General features: G+C 54.5%; 1 protein-coding gene across 1 annotated transcript in view; it reads right to left on the bottom strand.

The window, feature by feature from the left end:
• Positions 1-2,037: 2,037 nt before the first annotated feature.
• The window catches only part of LOC149273470 (spectrin beta chain, non-erythrocytic 4-like), a 29,689-nt gene continuing 12,723 nt past the window's right edge, over positions 2,038-19,003 (bottom strand). Inside the window, exons 20-38 of the mRNA XM_089506244.1 lie at positions 17,766-17,912; positions 13,000-13,266; positions 10,935-11,159; positions 10,427-10,516; positions 9,926-10,204; positions 9,575-9,705; positions 8,971-9,175; positions 8,478-8,855; positions 7,503-7,747; positions 7,056-7,194; positions 6,602-6,686; positions 5,935-6,131; positions 5,362-5,855; positions 5,218-5,301; positions 3,823-3,889; positions 3,119-3,396; positions 2,831-3,004; positions 2,627-2,669; positions 2,038-2,199 (exon numbers count right to left, since the gene is read on the bottom strand). Of these exons, the coding sequence (XP_089362370.1) occupies positions 2,038-2,199; positions 2,627-2,669; positions 2,831-3,004; positions 3,119-3,396; positions 3,823-3,889; positions 5,218-5,301; positions 5,362-5,855; positions 5,935-6,131; positions 6,602-6,686; positions 7,056-7,194; positions 7,503-7,747; positions 8,478-8,855; positions 8,971-9,175; positions 9,575-9,705; positions 9,926-10,204; positions 10,427-10,516; positions 10,935-11,159; positions 13,000-13,266; positions 17,766-17,912 (3,690 nt within the window). The remainder of the gene's footprint in view (positions 2,200-2,626; positions 2,670-2,830; positions 3,005-3,118; positions 3,397-3,822; positions 3,890-5,217; positions 5,302-5,361; positions 5,856-5,934; positions 6,132-6,601; positions 6,687-7,055; positions 7,195-7,502; positions 7,748-8,477; positions 8,856-8,970; positions 9,176-9,574; positions 9,706-9,925; positions 10,205-10,426; positions 10,517-10,934; positions 11,160-12,999; positions 13,267-17,765; positions 17,913-19,003) is intronic.

A 19,003-nucleotide genomic window follows, 5' to 3' on the forward strand; every position in this document is an offset into this window, starting at 1 on the left:
CCGAAGGCCGGAGTTTGCATTCGATAAATTTTACTCACTGACTTTTTTTGTATTTTATTGAACTTTCCGGGCTTTTTTATTGAAGCCGCGAAGATACTTGGCGCTGGGCTACAAATGTATCAAGAAGAGAGAGAGAGAGAGAGACTGTACAACGTCTGCCTTTATTCTCTATAAAGTTAGACATTTCATGTAGACCCCGTGGTCTTCATGTTTTTTTTTTTTACTTTTAATTTTTTTATATTTTTTATTTTATTATAACTTTTTTTTGTGTTTTTTTTATCCAAATGCACGTTCGATATATTTTATTATATTTAGCTTCTTCATCTCTTAATTTTCTTTACAATAAAATGACATTTGTATCTGCGTAGAAAACTTCTGACGGTGGGGGATCGTTACCCGGCGGGGGAGGGGGCACCTAGTCATGCGCGAACGTACCTTTTTTTATTATTATTATTTTCCCGTGTTTTGACGTATTACATGCAATGTCACCTGCTTTTTTTTTAGTACATGGAGTTAAGGCCTCTAGGGGAAGTAATGAGCGTCGGGTCCCGCCGGTGGACCCCATATTTAGACTTCTGTCTATTTAAAGACCCCCGTTGGCCGGGTCCTTAGAGAATCCCCCCCTCCCGTAACATTATTACCGTCCGCAGCCTCCTTCTCGCGTGAGGCGCTTATGATGTAATAGGGGGTTTATTGGCTTCTCGCCGGTTCCTCATAGACTTAGCAGGAAGAGATTACGAGACGGCTGCTCGGAGATAACGACCGCAGGAAGAGACCGCGGCGCCTCGAGTTCTGCAACATTCGCTAAACGAGACTTAACTTCCCACCGACACGAAAATGGGGCATAATCTATTGTATTAGAAAGCGCGAGTTGCTTCGATATTCTGGGAGGGAAGCTGATGGGGTCTTATTGTCTAAGGAAGGAGAGGATCGTTTCCGTTAGGATCGAGTACCCCCGATTCCTTCCCCCCCTTCACTATTATTATGTTTTTTGTAACGTTTTTCCATTCAAGACCCTTAGTTTGTCAGAGATGCTGGATTTTGGGGCGTAAAATTTCTTTTTATTAAATGTGGGCTTTATGGTGAAAAGTTCTTGGGACGAGGATCGCTGGGGCGCGTAATGCGCTTAACCCCTGCAGCCCCAACTAATAACTTTATAACCAACGAATGTTCAGAAAACAGGGATCCGGTACCGGTGGAAAGGACGGAATGCAGCGTGACGCCAGCGGCTCTGATCACTGCGAGCTTTGGGATCCGTGCATAGCGTGTTTGGGTGATTTTTTTTTTTTTTTGCATATATGATAAATGGAGGGGGTGGGGGATGGGCTTTTTGGAACGTTTTCTTGGACCCAAAGGATTAAAGAAATCAGTGCGCCTCTGGCTGATTAAACCCCCCCCCCCGGGGCCGACGGCTGAATCACTGCTGTGAACGGCTCCGACGCAAGCAGGCCGCAGTCTGTCCGGGTCTTACAGGGAACCGGCGTTAACCCGACGCGCCCCGAGTGTCTCTGTAACCCCAAACCTCCCGCTGGACACACCAAGAAATGCTTTTTCTATATATTTTGGTACGTCTTTTATTTTGCCGGCTTTTTCCTCCCCGGGAGAGAGGTCCCCACTGGGTTTCCTCTCCGCGCTCAGACTGCGCTATCGCGTCGCGGCTTCCTAAAGTTATTTTTTATTTAAATAAATACATTTCGGGCCCCCGGGACCTGAGACGCTCTCCCGACCCCCAGCGCTGAAAGCTGACAATGGGGCCCGCCGGCTGCCGGGAGATCCCCGCCGGCTCCCGTTATAACGTCTTTATCCGACCCCTGGGGTTAGATTGAGAGATCTCGCCCCCGCCGGGAAGCCGATCCGGGGCAATCAGGACGGAAGATTCAGGATGAACAAGGAGCGGCCGATCCCGTCGGGGGATGAAGGGCCGCGTCCCGGGTAATGCATAGACCATAACATGGCAGGAGGCAGAGTCCTCTGGTTCCTCGGTCTGCCGGTGGGGGCCGCGGCCGGAGGACGGACCGGTAGGACGGACGGCCGGATTTACTTCTTCCTGCCGCCGGCGCTGGATCTGCGCTCGCTCTCCCGCTTGGCGGTCCCTTCGTCGGTGGACGAGGTGGTGAGGAGGCTCTGGCTCCAGCGTGCGATCTCGTTGTGTTCGGAGACCGCCGTGGTTATCGCCGCCATCCAGTTCTTCATCTCTTCCTGCGAACAGAGCCACAGAACCGTTACCCGACCCGAGACACGGCGGCGTTCTTCCTCCCCGGTGTCCGCGTGGTGGGACATGCGCCGACCTCTCGGGGGGCTTCCTTCCTGCTCTGGGGTAGTGGGGTCGGGGGGACCTATCAGCTGCCCATTGTACAGCGCTACGGCGTTTGATGGCACTATATAAAACAATAAATAATAACTGCCCTCCACCAACTACGCCGGGGGTATTGGCAGGGGATTGTGGGAGTTGTAGTCCCCGCTCCTTAGTTGCTCTTTAATAATGTGTGTCCCCCCCTGCGCCACAGGAGCCCCAAATATAACAAGGTAGAGCAGCTCCTGCAGGCTCCCGGGGGCCAGGCCTCACGAGACGCGCGTTCCGGCCGACGCCGTGGCGACTGACGTTATGATGTAATCGCGGAATTACCTCATCTTTGGCTTGGAAGAGAAATTCCCGTCCATCCGCCGACCTGAGAGAGGAGAGAGACGCTTGGTATCGATATCCAGCTTCCCTCGCCCCCCAATACCCTCTCGCCCCCCCCACATCCTCTCACCCACCGACATCCACTTGCCCCCCGACACCCTCCTGTGGATTTCTGCCACATCCCCCCCCCCCCCGTGGGTCACTCACCTGAGCTTAAACACAAACTTCTTCTTCTTGTAGTCGCTGGCCACCTCGCAGGACGCCCCGTGCAGGTTGAGCAGGGGCTCCCCGCCGTGCGTGGCCCCCGAGCCCTGGCTCTTCGCGTCTTTGTAGACCCCCAGGTCCCCTTTATTCAGCACGCAGTACAGGTTCACCCAGGATCTGGCGGGGGGGAGAGAGATTGGTGAGCAGAGGGACACACGAGGGGTTAGGGTGCAATCACTCTCCCCGTCTGCCCCGGAGGAAGGCCTGGTTTGGCCCCCGGGGGCCACACACCTGTTGGAGGCTTTCTTGCTGGGCCCGTCCAGTTCGTGTTTCCGGAAGAGGTGCCCCTCCTGCTGAACCGAGTGGGTGGGGGGCAGCGGGGGAGGGGCGCTGCTCTGTGCCGGGGCAGATCTTGACCTCCGCGCCTCCCCGGGGGGCTGGTTGGGGTCCCGCGGACGAGGTCTCCTCCGGGGCTTCGGCCTGTCTCGGGCTCTGGGGCGGTCGGGCCTTGGAGTCCGTTCCGGAAGCTTCTCCAACCCGTTGGACAACCGCGCCACAGAATCCTTACCCTTCAAATACGAAAGAGACATAAACACACCCTCTGCGCGCCGAGCTCGCTCTGTTGCGTAGGGCTCTTTAGCGCCAACATTGTAAAAGTCACATGATCTTTTAGCGCCCCTGAGGTCTCTTCTTCAGATGGAAACAGTAATAAGCTGAGTTCTAGCTGCCTGCTTCCATTACCGTCCACCCCCGAGTCTCTCACAGGTTACACGGCGCCGTCACTTTAAATAAAATATAATGCGTCTCAAAGCAGCCGATAATGTCACCCCGATTTAACCCCGTGTGAGCTGCGGGCCGGCGATGTGTTTATCACTCTGCGGGGTCTCTCTGCGGGGGTCACTCTGCGGGGGTCGCTCTGCGGGGGTCACTCTGCGGGGTCACTCTGCGGGGTCACTGTGTGAGCGCCGGGGGGCCGCACCGCGTCTGATACCCACCCTGGGGCTGTTCTGTGAGGCCTCCTTCTCCTGCAGCTGCTCCACGATGTCCGCCAGAGTCGTCTTCCTACAAACAGAGGAGCCAAACGTTACGCAATACAACCCTCTCCCCCCTAATACACAACCTGCCCCCCTAATACACAACCCTCTCCCCCCTAATACACAACCTGTCCTCCCCCCTAATACACAACCCTCTCCCCCCTAATACACAACCCTCTCCCCCTAATACACAACCTGTCCTCCCCCTAATACACAACCCTCTCCCCCCTAATACACAACCTGCCCCCCTAATACACAACCCTCTCCCCCCTAATACACAACCTGTCCTCCCCCCTAATACACAACCCTCTCCCCCCTAATACACAACCCTCTCCCCCTAATACACAACCTGTCCTCCCCCTAATACACAACCTGTCCTCCCCCCTAATACACAACCTGCCCCCCTAATACACAACCCTCTCCCCCCTAATACACAACCTGTCCTCCCCCCTAATACACAACCCTCTCCCCCCTAATACACAACCCTCTCCCCCTAATACACAACCTGTCCTCCCCCCTAATACACAACCCTCTCCCCCCTAATACACAACCCTCTCCCCCTAATACACAACCTGTCCTCCCCCTAATACACAACCCTCTCCCCCCTAATACACAACCTGCCCTCCTAATACACAACCCTCTCCCCCAATACACAACCCTCTCCCCCCTAATACACAACCTGTCCTCCCCCCTAATACACAACCCTCTCCCCCCTAATACACAACCCTCGCCCCCTAATACACAACCTGTCCTCCCCCTAATACACAACCCTCTCCCCCCTAATACACAACCTGCCCTCCTAATACACAACCCTCTCCCCCAATACACAACCCTCTCCCCCCTAATACACAACCTGCCCTCCTAATACACAACCCTCTCCCCACAATACACAACCTGCCCTCCTAATACACAACCCTCTCCCCCTAATACACAGCCTGTCCTCCCCCTAATACACAACCCTCTCCCCCCTAATACACAACCTGCCCTCCTAATACACAACCCTCTCCCCCAATACACAACCCTCTCCCCCCTAATACACAACCTGCCCTCCTAATACACAACCCTCTCCCCCAATACACAACCCTCTCCCCCCTAATACACAACCTGCCCTCCTAATACACAACCCTCTCCCCACAATACACAACCCTCTCCCCCCTAATACACACCCTGCCCTCCTAATACACAACCCTCTCCCCCCCTAATACACAACCTACCCTCCTACTACACAACCCTCTCCCCCCAATACACAACCCTCTCCCACCTAATACACAACTGCCCTCCCATGCACCTCTCACCCTTCCTAATACACAGACCCCGGACACGTGGCCCCTGTACACATCCGGCTGCCCTTCTTACCCTGTGTGTTTCTCGGGCTCAGTTCTGGGGGTCTCGTGGTCGCTGGATTCCTGTCTCTCCGCCCTCCTCTCCTGCCTTTCTCTCCTCCTCTCCTCCTGCTCGCTCGATCCCTGCCTGTCCAGCCTCCTTTCGTGGCGGTCTCGCCTGCGTTCCGGCTGCTCTTGTTTGGGGGTCTCCTGCTCGCTGGACTCCTGGCGCTCCAGCCGCCTCTCGTGCCGCTCCCTCCTCCTCTCGGGGTGCCGGCTGCCCCTGCCCTCCGCTCTCTCCACCGTCAGCGTGGCCATCCCCTGCGCGGCTTTGACGTCTGACCGCTCCGTCCTGTGCCCCTCCTGAGCGGACGGCGGGCGCTCGGACATTTTGGGGTCTACGTGGTCTATCTTCGGCTGCAAGCGTTCGGGTTTCGTCTCCTGCCGCACGTACCCCACCCTGGGCTCCCCGGCGCGGGTTCTGTGGCCCTCTGGCCGTGTCCCGTCGGGCACGGAGAGCGTCTCTTTTGGCTCCGGCTCGGGCTTCTCGTGGCCGGCGGGACGCGCTGCCGCCGGCGGGCGGCTGGAGAAGTCGGCTGAGTCGGGGAAGACCTTCCGACCGAGAAGCGGGGTCGGCGGCTGTTTGTTCTGCTCGGCTTTGAGCTTCTCCAGCTGGGAACGGAGAAGAGACGTGACGCTCGGCACGCGTGTGCGTTTCGGACACGTGAATCGGTACACGGACAGTTCTTACCGTGGTCAGGCGGCGCAGCGAGCTGAACCTTTCTTCCCAGGCGGCGGCCGTTTTCCGGAAGGCCTCGTGGCGGCGGATGAGCTGCTCCACCTCGTCCACGCTGTTACCCAGCTCGGGGCTCTTCACGATGGGCTCCTGGGCCGTTAACCAGGCGTCTGCCACGCCGGCCTCCTGGGCAAACTGGTGAACCTCCAGCACTGCGCGGGCAGAGATGGCGTCAATCACCAGGGACAAATGGCAGCCCCCCGAAGCCTCACCGCCTGTTAAACTGCCCCGTATTCCTCGTTTAAGGGGCTGGGGATAATGGGAGTTGGGTCCGCAACACGCATAATACCAGCATTTTAATCCAATTGGGGTTCGTTGGGGGATTTGTGACGCCTGTAACGCCGGGATGCCCCCCTTTAACCTGTTAGAAGACCCTGGGCCGGTACCAGCTCTTGGCCAGGACGGGGTTAAGGAGCCCCCGCTGCGGTTCTGTTTTTGGTACAGATTTCTCCCCCGCATTCATCAGGGGGGCGCCCGGCAGCAGTTTGTGTGGGCGCTATTTAGGTTTCCATGGCGACCCTAATTAGCCCCTAATTAGATGTCGGGGGGGGGGCTGCCCGCACCTCCTCTGCCTTTCTTTGGCTCTCTTGGGGTCTGCGCTCTCTTGTTCCCCCTCACTCACTCTGCTGCAGCCATTCCCAGCGCCGCTCCCACTTCTCCAACATTTCCTTCTTCTTGGCCGTCAGCCGCTCCAAACTCTGCTTGATCTGGTAAAAAATACAAATGAAACGCAGGGGTCAGGGCCCTGGGGTCGGGGCCGTGGGGTCAGGGCCGTGGGGTCGGGGCCGTGGGGTCGGGGCCCGGGGCTGTGGGGGCCGGGGGGGTATGCGTGACGGGACCCTTCCAAGGTGACAGACTAGAAAGCCCATCAGCCAGATGCTGGCAAAGGACGCTGGGATTTGTAGTCCACTACCAGCTTAAAATATACAGGTTCCTCGTAGGAGAAGATGGACCTTCGGAGGTAAAGTTAGCAGTAAGCGGCGGAGGAGAGACGGACAGACAGACGGAGAGACAGACGGACGGACGGACGGACAGACGGACAGACGGCGCGTCGCTGGACGGTCCTGTGGAATTACCTCCTCCGAAGCCGGCCGTTGGGAGAGCACCAGAGACTTGCCCAATTCCACGCAGTCCACGATCCTTTTATTCCGCGTCTCAACTTCGCTCTTTAACCCCTGATGGTAACTCATCAGACCTTCCACCGAAGACACGTCTCTGACGGAGAAACAGCAAATACCCCGTGAAACGAGAGACCCCCGGAAAGGGGCCGAAACTATACATTTTTAAAACTCTTATTCTAAGAACTTTTGCTAGCCAATAGCAGCCGAGCGGTGCAGGGATTCCAGCGGCCCCATTGGCTACTTGCAGTATCTTCTCTATCAGGAATGACGCTCGTGGCGGCAGAGAAAGCGGCGGCGGCGGAGCGGCGGGGTCTGTGGGACGACCCTTTCAGATGCTCATTTGTTTGGGTTTTGAGACCCGATTTTCATGCCAATGTTTTGCGGCCCCCACGGCCCCCATACCTTGGCTTCTCATCGGTACTGATCTGGCAGATAATGCTCTCCATCCACGACATGAGGTCCCTCACCAGACCGAGGAACTTCATGCGGTCGGTGGTGGTGGTGATCTGCAGACGGCAGTCTTCACAAGAGGTCAGCAGCTCCTTCCACGAGCGCATCACTTCCTGCTCGCTCGTCACTATGGCAGCCGCATTTTCGCCGGCGTAGACGGTGCGCAGCTGGGCGGCGTTCTCCTGGAGCTGGCGTACCTGTCCGACGGGAAAAATGGGTCAAAAACCACAACGGAATTTTCACTTAAATAAGGAAATGTCATCTATGAGAACACAGAAATCTATCACTGACTTTTTCTTTTAAATTTAATATTATATATATTATTTATTAATTTATATATTTATTAATTTATTTATACATATATATATATATATAATTAATTTAGCTATATATATTATTTATTAATTTATATATTTTTTATTAATATATATTTATATATATAGATATAATTTATTAATTTATATATTATTTATTAATATATATTTATATATATAGATATATTATTTAATTAATTTATATATTATTTATTAATATATATATTATTCGTTAATTCATATATATATATATCTATACTTATATATATATTTATTAATTTTTTTATACATATATATATATTATTAATTTAGATATATATATTATTTATTAATTTATATATTTTTTATTAATATATATTTATATATATAGATATAATTTATTAATTTATATATTATTTATTAATATATATAGATATATTATTTAATTAATTTATATATTATTTATTAATATATATATTATTCATTAATTCATATATATATATATATATATATATATATTTATTAATTTATTTATACATATATATATTATTAATTTAGCTATATATATTATTTATTCATTTATATATTATTTATTATATATATATATCTCATTTAATTATTTACAGCAGCTCACCTGAGTAACGAGGACCTGTATGTCGTGTTCAAAAGAGCTTAATATCCGTTGTAGGGATCCAGCCGACAGTTTGCCCTCTTGGGCCTTCAACTCGGGCAGCCTCTGCTTCTTCTCCTCCACCTGGGACAGGACGTCTTTGCAGTCGTTAAAGAATTTGTGGAGCTCGTGGGAGGCGGAAAGCAGCTGCGATCGAGTCTCCATCAGCTCCAACAGGTCGGCCCAAGCCTCGTTGACCCCGTCCTTCCACTCTGCGATGGTGGCGGCGTCCGCGTGGCCGTAGTCGATGAGTTCGTCCACCATCTGGTTGACGGCGGAAATTCGTTCATGGCCGATGCTGCCCGTCTCGCTGGCGAACTCCGTGAACTTCTCCTGGAGAAGCTGCAAGAGGGGAGAAACGGATAAACGTCCTCGTCCTTCTCCATAGACGCCGTTCCTTCCAGGGTCCGGCAGTCGCCTACCGCCATAGCCCGCCATGACCCGTTGCCCGACTCACCGTGACGTGTTCATAGTCTTGGCCAAGCTCCGGAGATCCGGCCACCACCTCCTTCTCTGCGATCCACTGCTCCAGCTCATCTACCTCTCGGCTTAGCTGGAAGAGCCAATACTGCTGCTCCAGACGCGCCTTCCGCTCCTCCACCAGGTCCTTCAGAGACACGTAGAGCCGATCAATCTGAGACTGACGCCTACTTATCTGCTCGCTATGCAAGGACAGTAGTCAGTGCATTAGTCAGGCGCTCGGTGCATGGGAGACGCGCAAACAGCAACCTCGATGCAAGCTAGCAACGCCGCGCAACATTATTATCGAAGCCTCTGAAGGCCGTTATTCAGTTGGGTCGCCGTGCCCCCCCCCCCCCCCCCAGGACAGCTCAGAGTCCCCGGACACTTCGGGTTACGCTACCTACAGCTGCCGTGACCAGGCGCATTTGAGTGTAGGCTCGGCGGATATCACATCTGGCTGTTTAGGGAATATACGCCCCAGTGTTTTACCGTAACGGGGCCGTTTGGAATTAAATCCAGCAATAAAAAAAAGGCGTGAAACGCGTCGGTCCGCGTAGGGGATGCAGGTTTAGTACCGATGTGGGATTTCTCCTTCTCACCTGTCTGGGTGGCCCAGGTCTAGTAGCGTGCGGCACTGCCTGGACAGCTGGCCGATGGTCTCCTCGTAGTTCTCGATGGTCTGTTCTAACATCAGGTGCTTCTTTAGGTGCTGGAGGGTGCTTTGCTCGTCCTGGTATAACGGGGGACAAAATTTGATGACAAACGAGCCGCTTGCCCGATCTCATCTAAACCTAACGTGGTCCTTGTAATGAATTTGGTGGTTGTCATGGGTGAAGCTCTCCTTAATTATTAAAGCAGTACAAGATGGGGTTTCTCCCGTAATCCCGCAGGTTTGAGGGGGAAAGAAGGGCGAGTGGCGAGGTGCCGGCGTCTGGATTTCGGCTTCTCACCTTTCCCTTTTCGTCGTTCATCATCAGAAGCTCCTGTTCGCTCAGCCACGTCTCCACCGCTCCTACGTCGAAGTAGTACTGATGGACCTGGTAGCTGATATCCAGCAGCTGCTGCCTCCGATCCGTCTCCTCGCGCAGCGCGTCCCACACCTCCCGCAGGTTCTCATGCCCCATCCGAACGCCCTCTGCCTCGGGACTCCTGATGCTGGCGATGGCCCCGGACCGTTCCAGAATGTCATCCACTCGAGGAGAATGGACCTGGATTTCCCGACGCAGGTTCTGATGGGAAAAAAAGCCAATAAACAGAACGCTACGAACCTGGAGAAACCCCTCGCTGAGCCGTACCCAACCAGACAGCCGGCACAAACCATTTAACTCTTCATTACGCTCCCCTAAACAATATATATTAACCTAAAGCCACCCAAGATGACAGATTTTCGGCCCTGTCTAGATTTACATCTATGGCCAGCTGGCCGAGGGACTTCATGCCAGAATCTTCACCTGGTTCTTCTTGATAAGCTGCTGAACCGTCTGCAAGTTGCTTCCATGCTCCTTAGAGGTGGCGAGAGGGAGCCGCTCCTGTACCCAGGACTGTCACAAATCACAGAAAATCAGACCAATTAGACAGCCCCTGAGCACCAAACGACAGCCGTCAAACGATCACAATGTAATCCAGCGGGTCCTCTCAGTAATGGTTTAGCCCCCATGACATTGCTTTTGTGGCCCTGTTGAGTTTGGAGGGGGCTCCTCTACAATAAATGCTTGGCCCTGTTGAGTTTGGAGGGGTCTCCTCTACAATAAATGCTTGGCCCTGTTGAGTTTGGAGGGGTCTCCTCTACAATAAATGCTTGGCCCTGTTGAGTTTGGAGGGGGCTCCTCTACAATAAATGCTTGGCCCTGTTGAGTTTGGAGGGGTCTTTTCTACAATAAAGGTTGGGTCTACCTGGCGTTGGGTGGGACGCCATCTACACGTTTGTTTTTACTTCCACGACATTTGTTCCGTACTCACAATTTCGTCCTCTAGTTCCCGGCTCACTTGATGGACCTCCTTGGAAGCCAGGAGAATCCGTCTCCTCTCCTTCAGAGGCTCGATGAGCCGCACGATCCTGGTGCCGACCTCGTTCTGCTTCTCTTCCACGGCCTCCTTACTGGCCGGGTCCAGGGGGAACGAGGCTATCTGGGCTTCTAGCATCCCCACCTCTTTGTACCATTCCTCCATTTGGGATTCCATCGTCTGCACCGAGGGGAACAAACCCAGATCTAAGCCATTACGGTGACTGGCCCTGGGCCGTTCCAGGCCTAATATACTGAAGCTACAGGTCGGGACACCAAATATCCAAAGGGTAATGACCTAAAACCCATAATCTCTCCCCAAATCACTCTCAGCCAGCGGTCTCTTGGTAAGGGTGGTGGGGTTTGTTTTTCTGGAGCTGCTGGTGGGCACAATACGGAAGGACAACATTTTGAGGACTTTGTGGAAATATTTTGCCCGGTTTGACGGGAACGAGTCTGTTTCTCTGACGGCCTTTCCAAACATCGAGGAGTACGAGACGCGAAGAATTCATTTAAATTTGTTTACGTCTGCGACGGGGTACGTGGGGCCGGCGAGCGGTGGGAAGATGGCGCTCGCCAGTGACATGTTAAGGTGATCGTGCCCCACTTATTTAAACCAGCTGTGTCGGCAAAGACTTGTGGAAGTTTAGACCACCAGCTCTCCGTACGGTTCTGAAGAAGGACTGGACGGGGTAAACAGAGGGGCCACTCATCACCGAGGCTTCATTTACTCTTAAGAAGCCCCCCCCCCAAGTCATTAGCAGCTTTGAATGCACTTCTATGGTTAGGGGGGGTGAAGCTTTAGGCCTCGAGCGCGTTAATGCAGGTAATGCCATAGATAATGACATCATAGAATTTTAAGACCAAGATAAGACCCCATCCTGCATACCGTGGCCAATAAAAGACCCCCCACAAGCAAAAAGCTCCTGACATTCAATGATTTTTTTTCCCCAAAATGACTTTAGTGGTGGGGGATAAGTAATTGGGTGAGATATATAATATATATTGACGTAAACAAGGTTTAAATCCCCCCCCCCCCGAGAGACGGAATGAGACGCACAGCCGAGGAGACGAGCGACAGAACGCCGTGAGGGAGGAACGTGGAAATGAAAGATGGCCGGACACAGACACACAGAGAGAAACTACTGTACCCGTACGCAGGCAAGCAGTTTGGGCTGTGATACAAACTGCTGTGTGATGTTGGGATGGATGTTCGGGCGCTAGCTGCGTCATGCTGTTAAAAGGGGAGAATGGATCATTGTCGGGTGACGAAGCACAGAGGAGTCATACAGCTGTACCGAGTACCCCCTGCACGGCTCTCCCCCCTCCTTTCCCCGGGTGAACAAGGTGCAGGTAATGAATGGAAAGGGAGTCCCCCCCCGAACCGTCGATATCTAACGTGGACCCCCGGGGCTGTCCCGAGTACCCTCAGCCAGCACCTGGACAGTGATTTTAACCAATAATAACAGGTAATGATGAACCCCACCGTTAACGGCTGAAGATAAAGTTACCCCACGGGGGACGTCTACACGACAATGGCTGCACATGCGCACCACGGTCACCAGATGTATCTAGAACCTGCCACCTAAGACAGTGCGGATTAACGGGCAGCCATGTAAGAACACAGAGTGCCGGAATTCCCATGGCAGACGCCAGTTATTAAATCATTTAGAAGAATCAATCAGCAGCATTCAGTAACAATAGGGGAGATAACTCTAATGGGGAGGAATAATCCTGCAGATACAGAGAACAGGGAGTTAAGCTGGCTGCTCCAGTTGTATACATATCGGGTGGGTATATAACAGTATTGATTAACGGCATTTTTTCTCAAGAGAGGTCCACTTTAAACATCGGCCGGTGGGAGACACACCGAGACAGGAGAGATGACAATGTCACTTACAGAGACAGCTTCTGCGAAGTACATTGATACGAGAGCCCAATGGAGCAGGAGGTCAACAGCTTAACGATGACAAGACCCAACCAAGACAACGATAAGGAAAGCAAGGACCAGCGGGACCCACCTCAAGCTTTTTCAGCTGCGTGTTGACGGTGGAGACGCTGGGGACCGGCTGTTCCACCGGCTGTAGCTGCTCCTCTAGTTTGAAGAGCCTCTTGCCCAGCTCGGAGTAGTTCTGAACCACCTGGTCCGCTTTGTTAGCCTGGAAGAGCTGCTGGGCCTTGGCTTGCGTGCTGGACTCCAGTTCCATCCACACGTGGCGGATCTCCTCCAGCTTCTTCGTGACCACTCCTGCCAGCTCGGGTTTCTCCTGGATCAGCTGGTGGCCTTCCTGGAAAAAAAAGCAAACACCTAGAAGCGTGCCACCGAAGTCCGCGTGTCACTGGAACGCTGCCCACTGCTCGGCACAAGGAGACCCATCCACGAATTACCCAGCGAGTGGAATGGATATGACCCTGATGGTCCCAGAGAAGGTCTCTGATGACGTTTGTGATTCTTTCTAATGGCCGGTCTTCGTAGGAGATGTAGAGGAACCAAAGCTTTTTTTGGACCTCAGTGGCGTTTAAATCTGAAGAGGGGACACCTGAGGTGGTGAGAGCGCAGGTCGCTCTACATCTTACTCTACGAACGTTTGTTGCTACAACGTATCAAGCCCTTCATTCCTCAAATATTACATCAACGTCTGGTGAAGGTGGACCGTTGGGAAGAGCGTGTTTAGTGTCCTCTCCTGTCCTCTGGAGTATTATTCCTCGGTGGGATGGTCACTGGGGAACTCTTGGAAGTAATAAAGTATTTGGAGATCAAGATGGCCTCCAGGAACTCGCTGGGTTTTGCTGTAGAGTCCGTTCCTAACTCTGGGTCACTCACTGGATACATTGTATCCAAGAGGGACATCTTCAACATAACTGCTTTACCTTTTTATTATTCTTTTTTTGTGTTTTCTACACATTACTGGACCCCCCCCCCCCATTATCTGGGTCCTCACTGACACCCCACGTCTCCCACTCAGTGATTCCCTGCACGACGTTCCCACCTAACACGGTTAATCGCCTGCAGCTCGATTTAAAAGAGACCTCATTCTGGTGAGTCTCCCGCAGCCATCTTTGACCGTTATTTTTTCTGACGAGAAAATGGATGAATTAATAGGATTTCATGCAAATTACAGCGCTGGCCGCTGGAAGCTGAGATAAGCCGGTTCACTCTATGCCTGCGGGCCCAAACTACGGGCCGCAGCCAGGCTCCCAGTCTATGCCAGTGACAGGAGGCTCCCAGTCTATCCCAGTGACAGGAGGCTCCCAGTCTATCCCAGTGACAGGAGGCTCCCAGTCTATCCCAGTGACAGGAGGCTCCCAGTCTATCCCAGTGACAGGAGGCTCCCAGTCTATCCCAGTGACAGGAGGCTCCCAGTCTATGCCAGTTACAGGAGGCTCCCAGTCTATCCCAGTGACAGGAGGCTCCCAGTCTATCCCAGTGACAGGAGGCTCCCAGTCTATACCAGTGACAGGAGGCTCCCAGTCTATGCCAGTGACAGGAGGCTCCCAGTCTATACCAGTGACAGGAGGCTCCCAGTCTATCCCAGTGACAGGAGGCTCCCAGTCTATCCCAGTGACAGGAGGCTCCCAGTCTATCCCAGTGACAGGAGGCTCCCAGTCTATCCCAGTGACAGGAGGCTCCCAGTCTATGCCAGTTACAGGAGGCTCCCAGTCTATCCCAGTGACAGGAGGCTCCCAGTCTATCCCAGTGACAGGAGGCTCCCAGTCTATCCCAGTGACAGGAGGCTCCCAGTCTATGCCAGTTACAGGAGGCTCCCAGTCTATCCCAGTGACAGGAGGCTCCCAGTCAATCCCAGTGACAGGAGGCTCCCAGTCTATCCCAGTGACAGGAGGCTCCCAGTCTATCCCAGTGACAGGAGGCTCCCAGTCTATCCCAGTGACAGGAGGCTCCCAGTCTATCCCAGTGACAGGAGGCTCCCAGTCTATGCCAGTTACAGGAGGCTCCCAGTCTATCCCAGTGACAGGAGGCTCCCAGTCTATCCCAGTGACAGGAGGCTCCCAGTCTATACCAGTGACAGGAGGCTCCCAGTCTATGCCAGTGACAGGAGGCTCCCAGTCTATACCAGTGACAGGAGGCTCCCAGTCTATCCCAGTGACAGGAGGCTCCCAGTCTATCCCAGTGACAGGAGGCTCCCAGTCTATCCCAGTGACAGGAGGCTCCCAGTCTATCCCAGTGACAGGAGGCTCCCAGTCTATGCCAGTTACAGGAGGCTCCCAGTCTATCCCAGTGACAGGAGGCTCCCAGTCTATCCCAGTGACAGGAGGCTCCCAGTCTATCCCAGTGACAGGAGGCTCCCAGTCTATGCCAGTTACAGGAGGCTCCCAGTCTATCCCAGTGACAGGAGGCTCCCAGTCTATGCCAGTGACAGGAGGCTCCCAGTCTATCCCAGTGACAGGAGGCTCCCAGTCTATGCCAGTGACAGGAGGCTCCCAGTCTATCCCAGTGACAGGAGGCTCCCAGTCTATGCCAGTGACAGGAGGCTCCCAGTCTATGCCAGTGACAGGAGGCTCCCAGTCTATCCCAGTGACAGGAGGCTCCCAGTCTATCCCAGTGACAGGAGGCTCCCAGTCTATCCCAGTGACAGGAGGCTCCCAGTCTATCCCAGTGACAGGAGGCTCCCAGTCTATCCCAGTGACAGGAGGCTCCCAGTCTATGCCAGTTACAGGAGGCTCCCAGTCTATCCCAGTGACAGGAGGCTCCCAGTCTATCCCAGTGACAGGAGGCTCCCAGTCTATACCAGTGACAGGAGGCTCCCAGTCTATGCCAGTGACAGGAGGCTCCCAGTCTATACCAGTGACAGGAGGCTCCCAGTCTATCCCAGTGACAGGAGGCTCCCAGTCTATCCCAGTGACAGGAGGCTCCCAGTCTATCCCAGTGACAGGAGGCTCCCAGTCTATCCCAGTGACAGGAGGCTCCCAGTCTATGCCAGTTACAGGAGGCTCCCAGTCTATCCCAGTGACAGGAGGCTCCCAGTCTATCCCAGTGACAGGAGGCTCCCAGTCTATCCCAGTGACAGGAGGCTCCCAGTCTATCCCAGTGACAGGAGGCTCCCAGTCTATGCCAGTGACAGGAGGCTCCCAGTCTATCCCAGTGACAGGAGGCTCCCAGTCTATGCCAGTTACAGGAGGCTCCCAGTTTGTCCCAGAGGCTCCCAGTCTAACACAGTAATGGGAGGCCTCCAGTCCGTCCCACTACTGGAATAACGTCAGGATCTCAGACTACCCCAATGATGGGAGGCTCCAAAGTCTAACCCAGTGATAGAGGGCTCCCAGTTTATCCCAATGATGGAGACTCCCAGTGTACCCCGATAATGACAGGCTCCCATTCCTGCCCTGGAATGTAATCATCACTTGCCCCTGCCTTAATCCATTACTGGTTCCATTTTGTGCTCCTCTCCCCGTCTCCAGGAAATAATGACAAGGCTGTCTCCCCGGCCAACACCGCGAGGGCACGGGGTCGCTTTCCCGTTTTATTAACCCTCCACCTCGCTGCACGCTAGAAGTGCACTCCAGCACTCACAGGGTTAACAGCGATGTTTCCGAAGGTAAAATGTAAATGTTCTGACCCGGGGGGGGGGGGGGGTCAGCAGCGACCGGTAACTCTCCTGAAAAGCTGACACTTCAATTTGCAATAACGATCTCTGCGGCTCCTTCCGGCTGACGTTGCAAACCGAGAGCGGGGATCAAAACGCGGCGGGGATCGAAACGATGCGGGGAGCGGGGATCGAAGCGCTGCGGGGAGCGGGGATCGAAACGCTGCGGGGAGCGGGGATCGAAACGCTGCGGGGATCGAAACGATGCGGGGATCGAAACGCTGCGGGGAGCGGGGATCGAAACGATTCGGGGAGCGGGAATCGAAACGCTGCGGGGAGCGGGGATCGAAACGCTGCGGGGAGCGGGGATCGAAACTCTGCGGGGAGCGGGGATGGAAGCGCTGCGGGGAGCGGGGATGGAAGCGCTGCGCGGAGCGGGGATGATGGAAGCTCTGCGGGGAGCGGGGATCGAAACGCTGCGGGGAGCGGGGATCGAAACGCTGCGGGGAGCGGGGATCGAAACGCTGCGGGGAGCGGGGATCGAAACGCTGCGGGGAGCGGGGATCGAAACGCGGCGGGGATCGAAACGATGCGGGGAGCGGGGATCGAAACGCTGCGGGGAGCGGGGATGGAAGCTCTGCGGGGAGCGGGGATGGAAACTCTGCGGGGAGCGGGGATGGAAGCGCTGCGGGGAGCGGGGATGGAAGCGCTGCGCGGAGCGGGGATGATGGAAGCTCTGCGGGGAGCGGGGATGGAAGCGCTGCGGGGAGCGGGGATGGAAGCGCTGCGCGGAGCGGGGATGATGGAAGCTCTGCGGGGAGCGGGGATGATGGAAGCTCTGCGGGGAGCGGGGATCGAAACGCTGCGGGGAGCGGGGATGGAAGCGCTGCGGGGAGCGGGGATGGAAGCGCTGCGGGGAGCGGGGATGGAAGCGATGCGGGGAGCGGGGATGGAAGCGATGCGGGGAGCGGGGATGGTAGCGCTGCGGGGAGCGGGGATGGAAGCTCTGCGGGGAGCGGGGATGGAAGCGCTGCGGGGAGCGGGGATGGAAGCGCTGCGGGGAGCGGGGATGGAAGCGCTGCGGGGAGCGGGGATCTCCCTACTTTCATGTCAGCCCCAGCAGAGCATCAAGGGCGTGCAACCTTCTCACTTCCATCTGTTCCCCCCCTTTCTATCTAGAGTGCCAGCTTAGCGGGCGAGGCCCTGCCCCGTTGGTATATAATAACGTGACGCGTCTGTCTCACCTTCTCGATCTTCTCCAGCCAGCTCTTGTTCTGGGAAAGTTCAGCCATAAACTCCTGATGCTTCAGCCATTTTTTGTGCGTTCGCTGGGCCAGGTCCCGGGAGTTATCCCGCGCCATCAGCGTCTTCTCGTGGATCCAAACATCCAGCTGCGGGGGGCACAGACCAAAGTGAGACGCGGGATGCCCATCGTTAAGGGGGCCGGGGAAACTTGGACTGAGTCCGCGGTGGGGGGGGGGTACGAGGCGGAGAGGCGTCCTTAATTCACCTGATGTCAGAGAGGCATCACGAAAGCAAACTATACCCGGGGACGACGAGTGACAGACGGACAGACAGGGAGAGAGGGACGGACAGACGGAGCGTGGCTCGGGACGGTGAATCTAAAGAGAGATGTACAGAGATGGGGAGAGAGAGAAGGAATGAGAGAGAAGGAGAGGAGAGAAGGAGAGGAGAGAGGGAGAGAGAGATGGAAGGAGATAAAGGGTGCAGGAGAGGAGCGTGAGGCTGGGGAGTGGGGAAGGACGGATGCAGCAGGGAGGGCAGCGCGGTGCAGGCGGATGGCGCGTGGCTGCCTCTCCTCCCCGTCACTGCTGCATGTTTGGTGCAGTGAGATAGCGAATCCCCTCGGGAGAGAAGGGCTGCCTGATCCTTCCACGCGGACCCCTCAGCCGGCCCGGGTAACGAGGCCGGGGGGCCGGCAACGCTGACTGTCTGCAGGCACTTTCCCCACCGCTGCACAGCGAGGAGGAATTATCCCACTGCAGTGAATGGTGAGAGGGGGGAGTGGAGCTCTGCGTCACCTCCCCTCCCTCCCTTCTCCTCTCTCATTATTTCTCTGTATCCTCCCTCTCATTATATCGCTCTATCCCTCTCTCACCATATCTCTCCATCCCTCTCTGAACACATCTCTCCATCCCATCTCTCACCATATCTCTCCATCCCCTCTCTCACCATATCTCTCCATCCCTCTCTCACCATATCTCTCCATCCCATCTCTCACCATATCTCTCCATCCCTCTCTCACCATATCTCTCCATCCCCTCTCTCACCATATCTCTCCATCCCCTCTCTCACCATATCTCTCCATCCCCTCTCTCACCATATCTCTCCATCCCCTCTCTCACCATATCTCTCCATCCCCTCTCTCACCATATCTCTCCATCCCTCTCTCACCATATCTCTCCATCCCCTCTCTCACCATATCTCTCCATCCCCTCTCTCACCATATCTCTCCATCCCC

The sequence above is a fragment of the Sceloporus occidentalis genome, unplaced genomic scaffold, assembly GCF_023333645.1.
Source record: "Sceloporus occidentalis isolate IW3139 unplaced genomic scaffold, rSceOcc1.0.p SCAF_373, whole genome shotgun sequence".
NCBI classification, from domain to species: domain Eukaryota; kingdom Metazoa; phylum Chordata; class Lepidosauria; order Squamata; family Phrynosomatidae; genus Sceloporus; species Sceloporus occidentalis.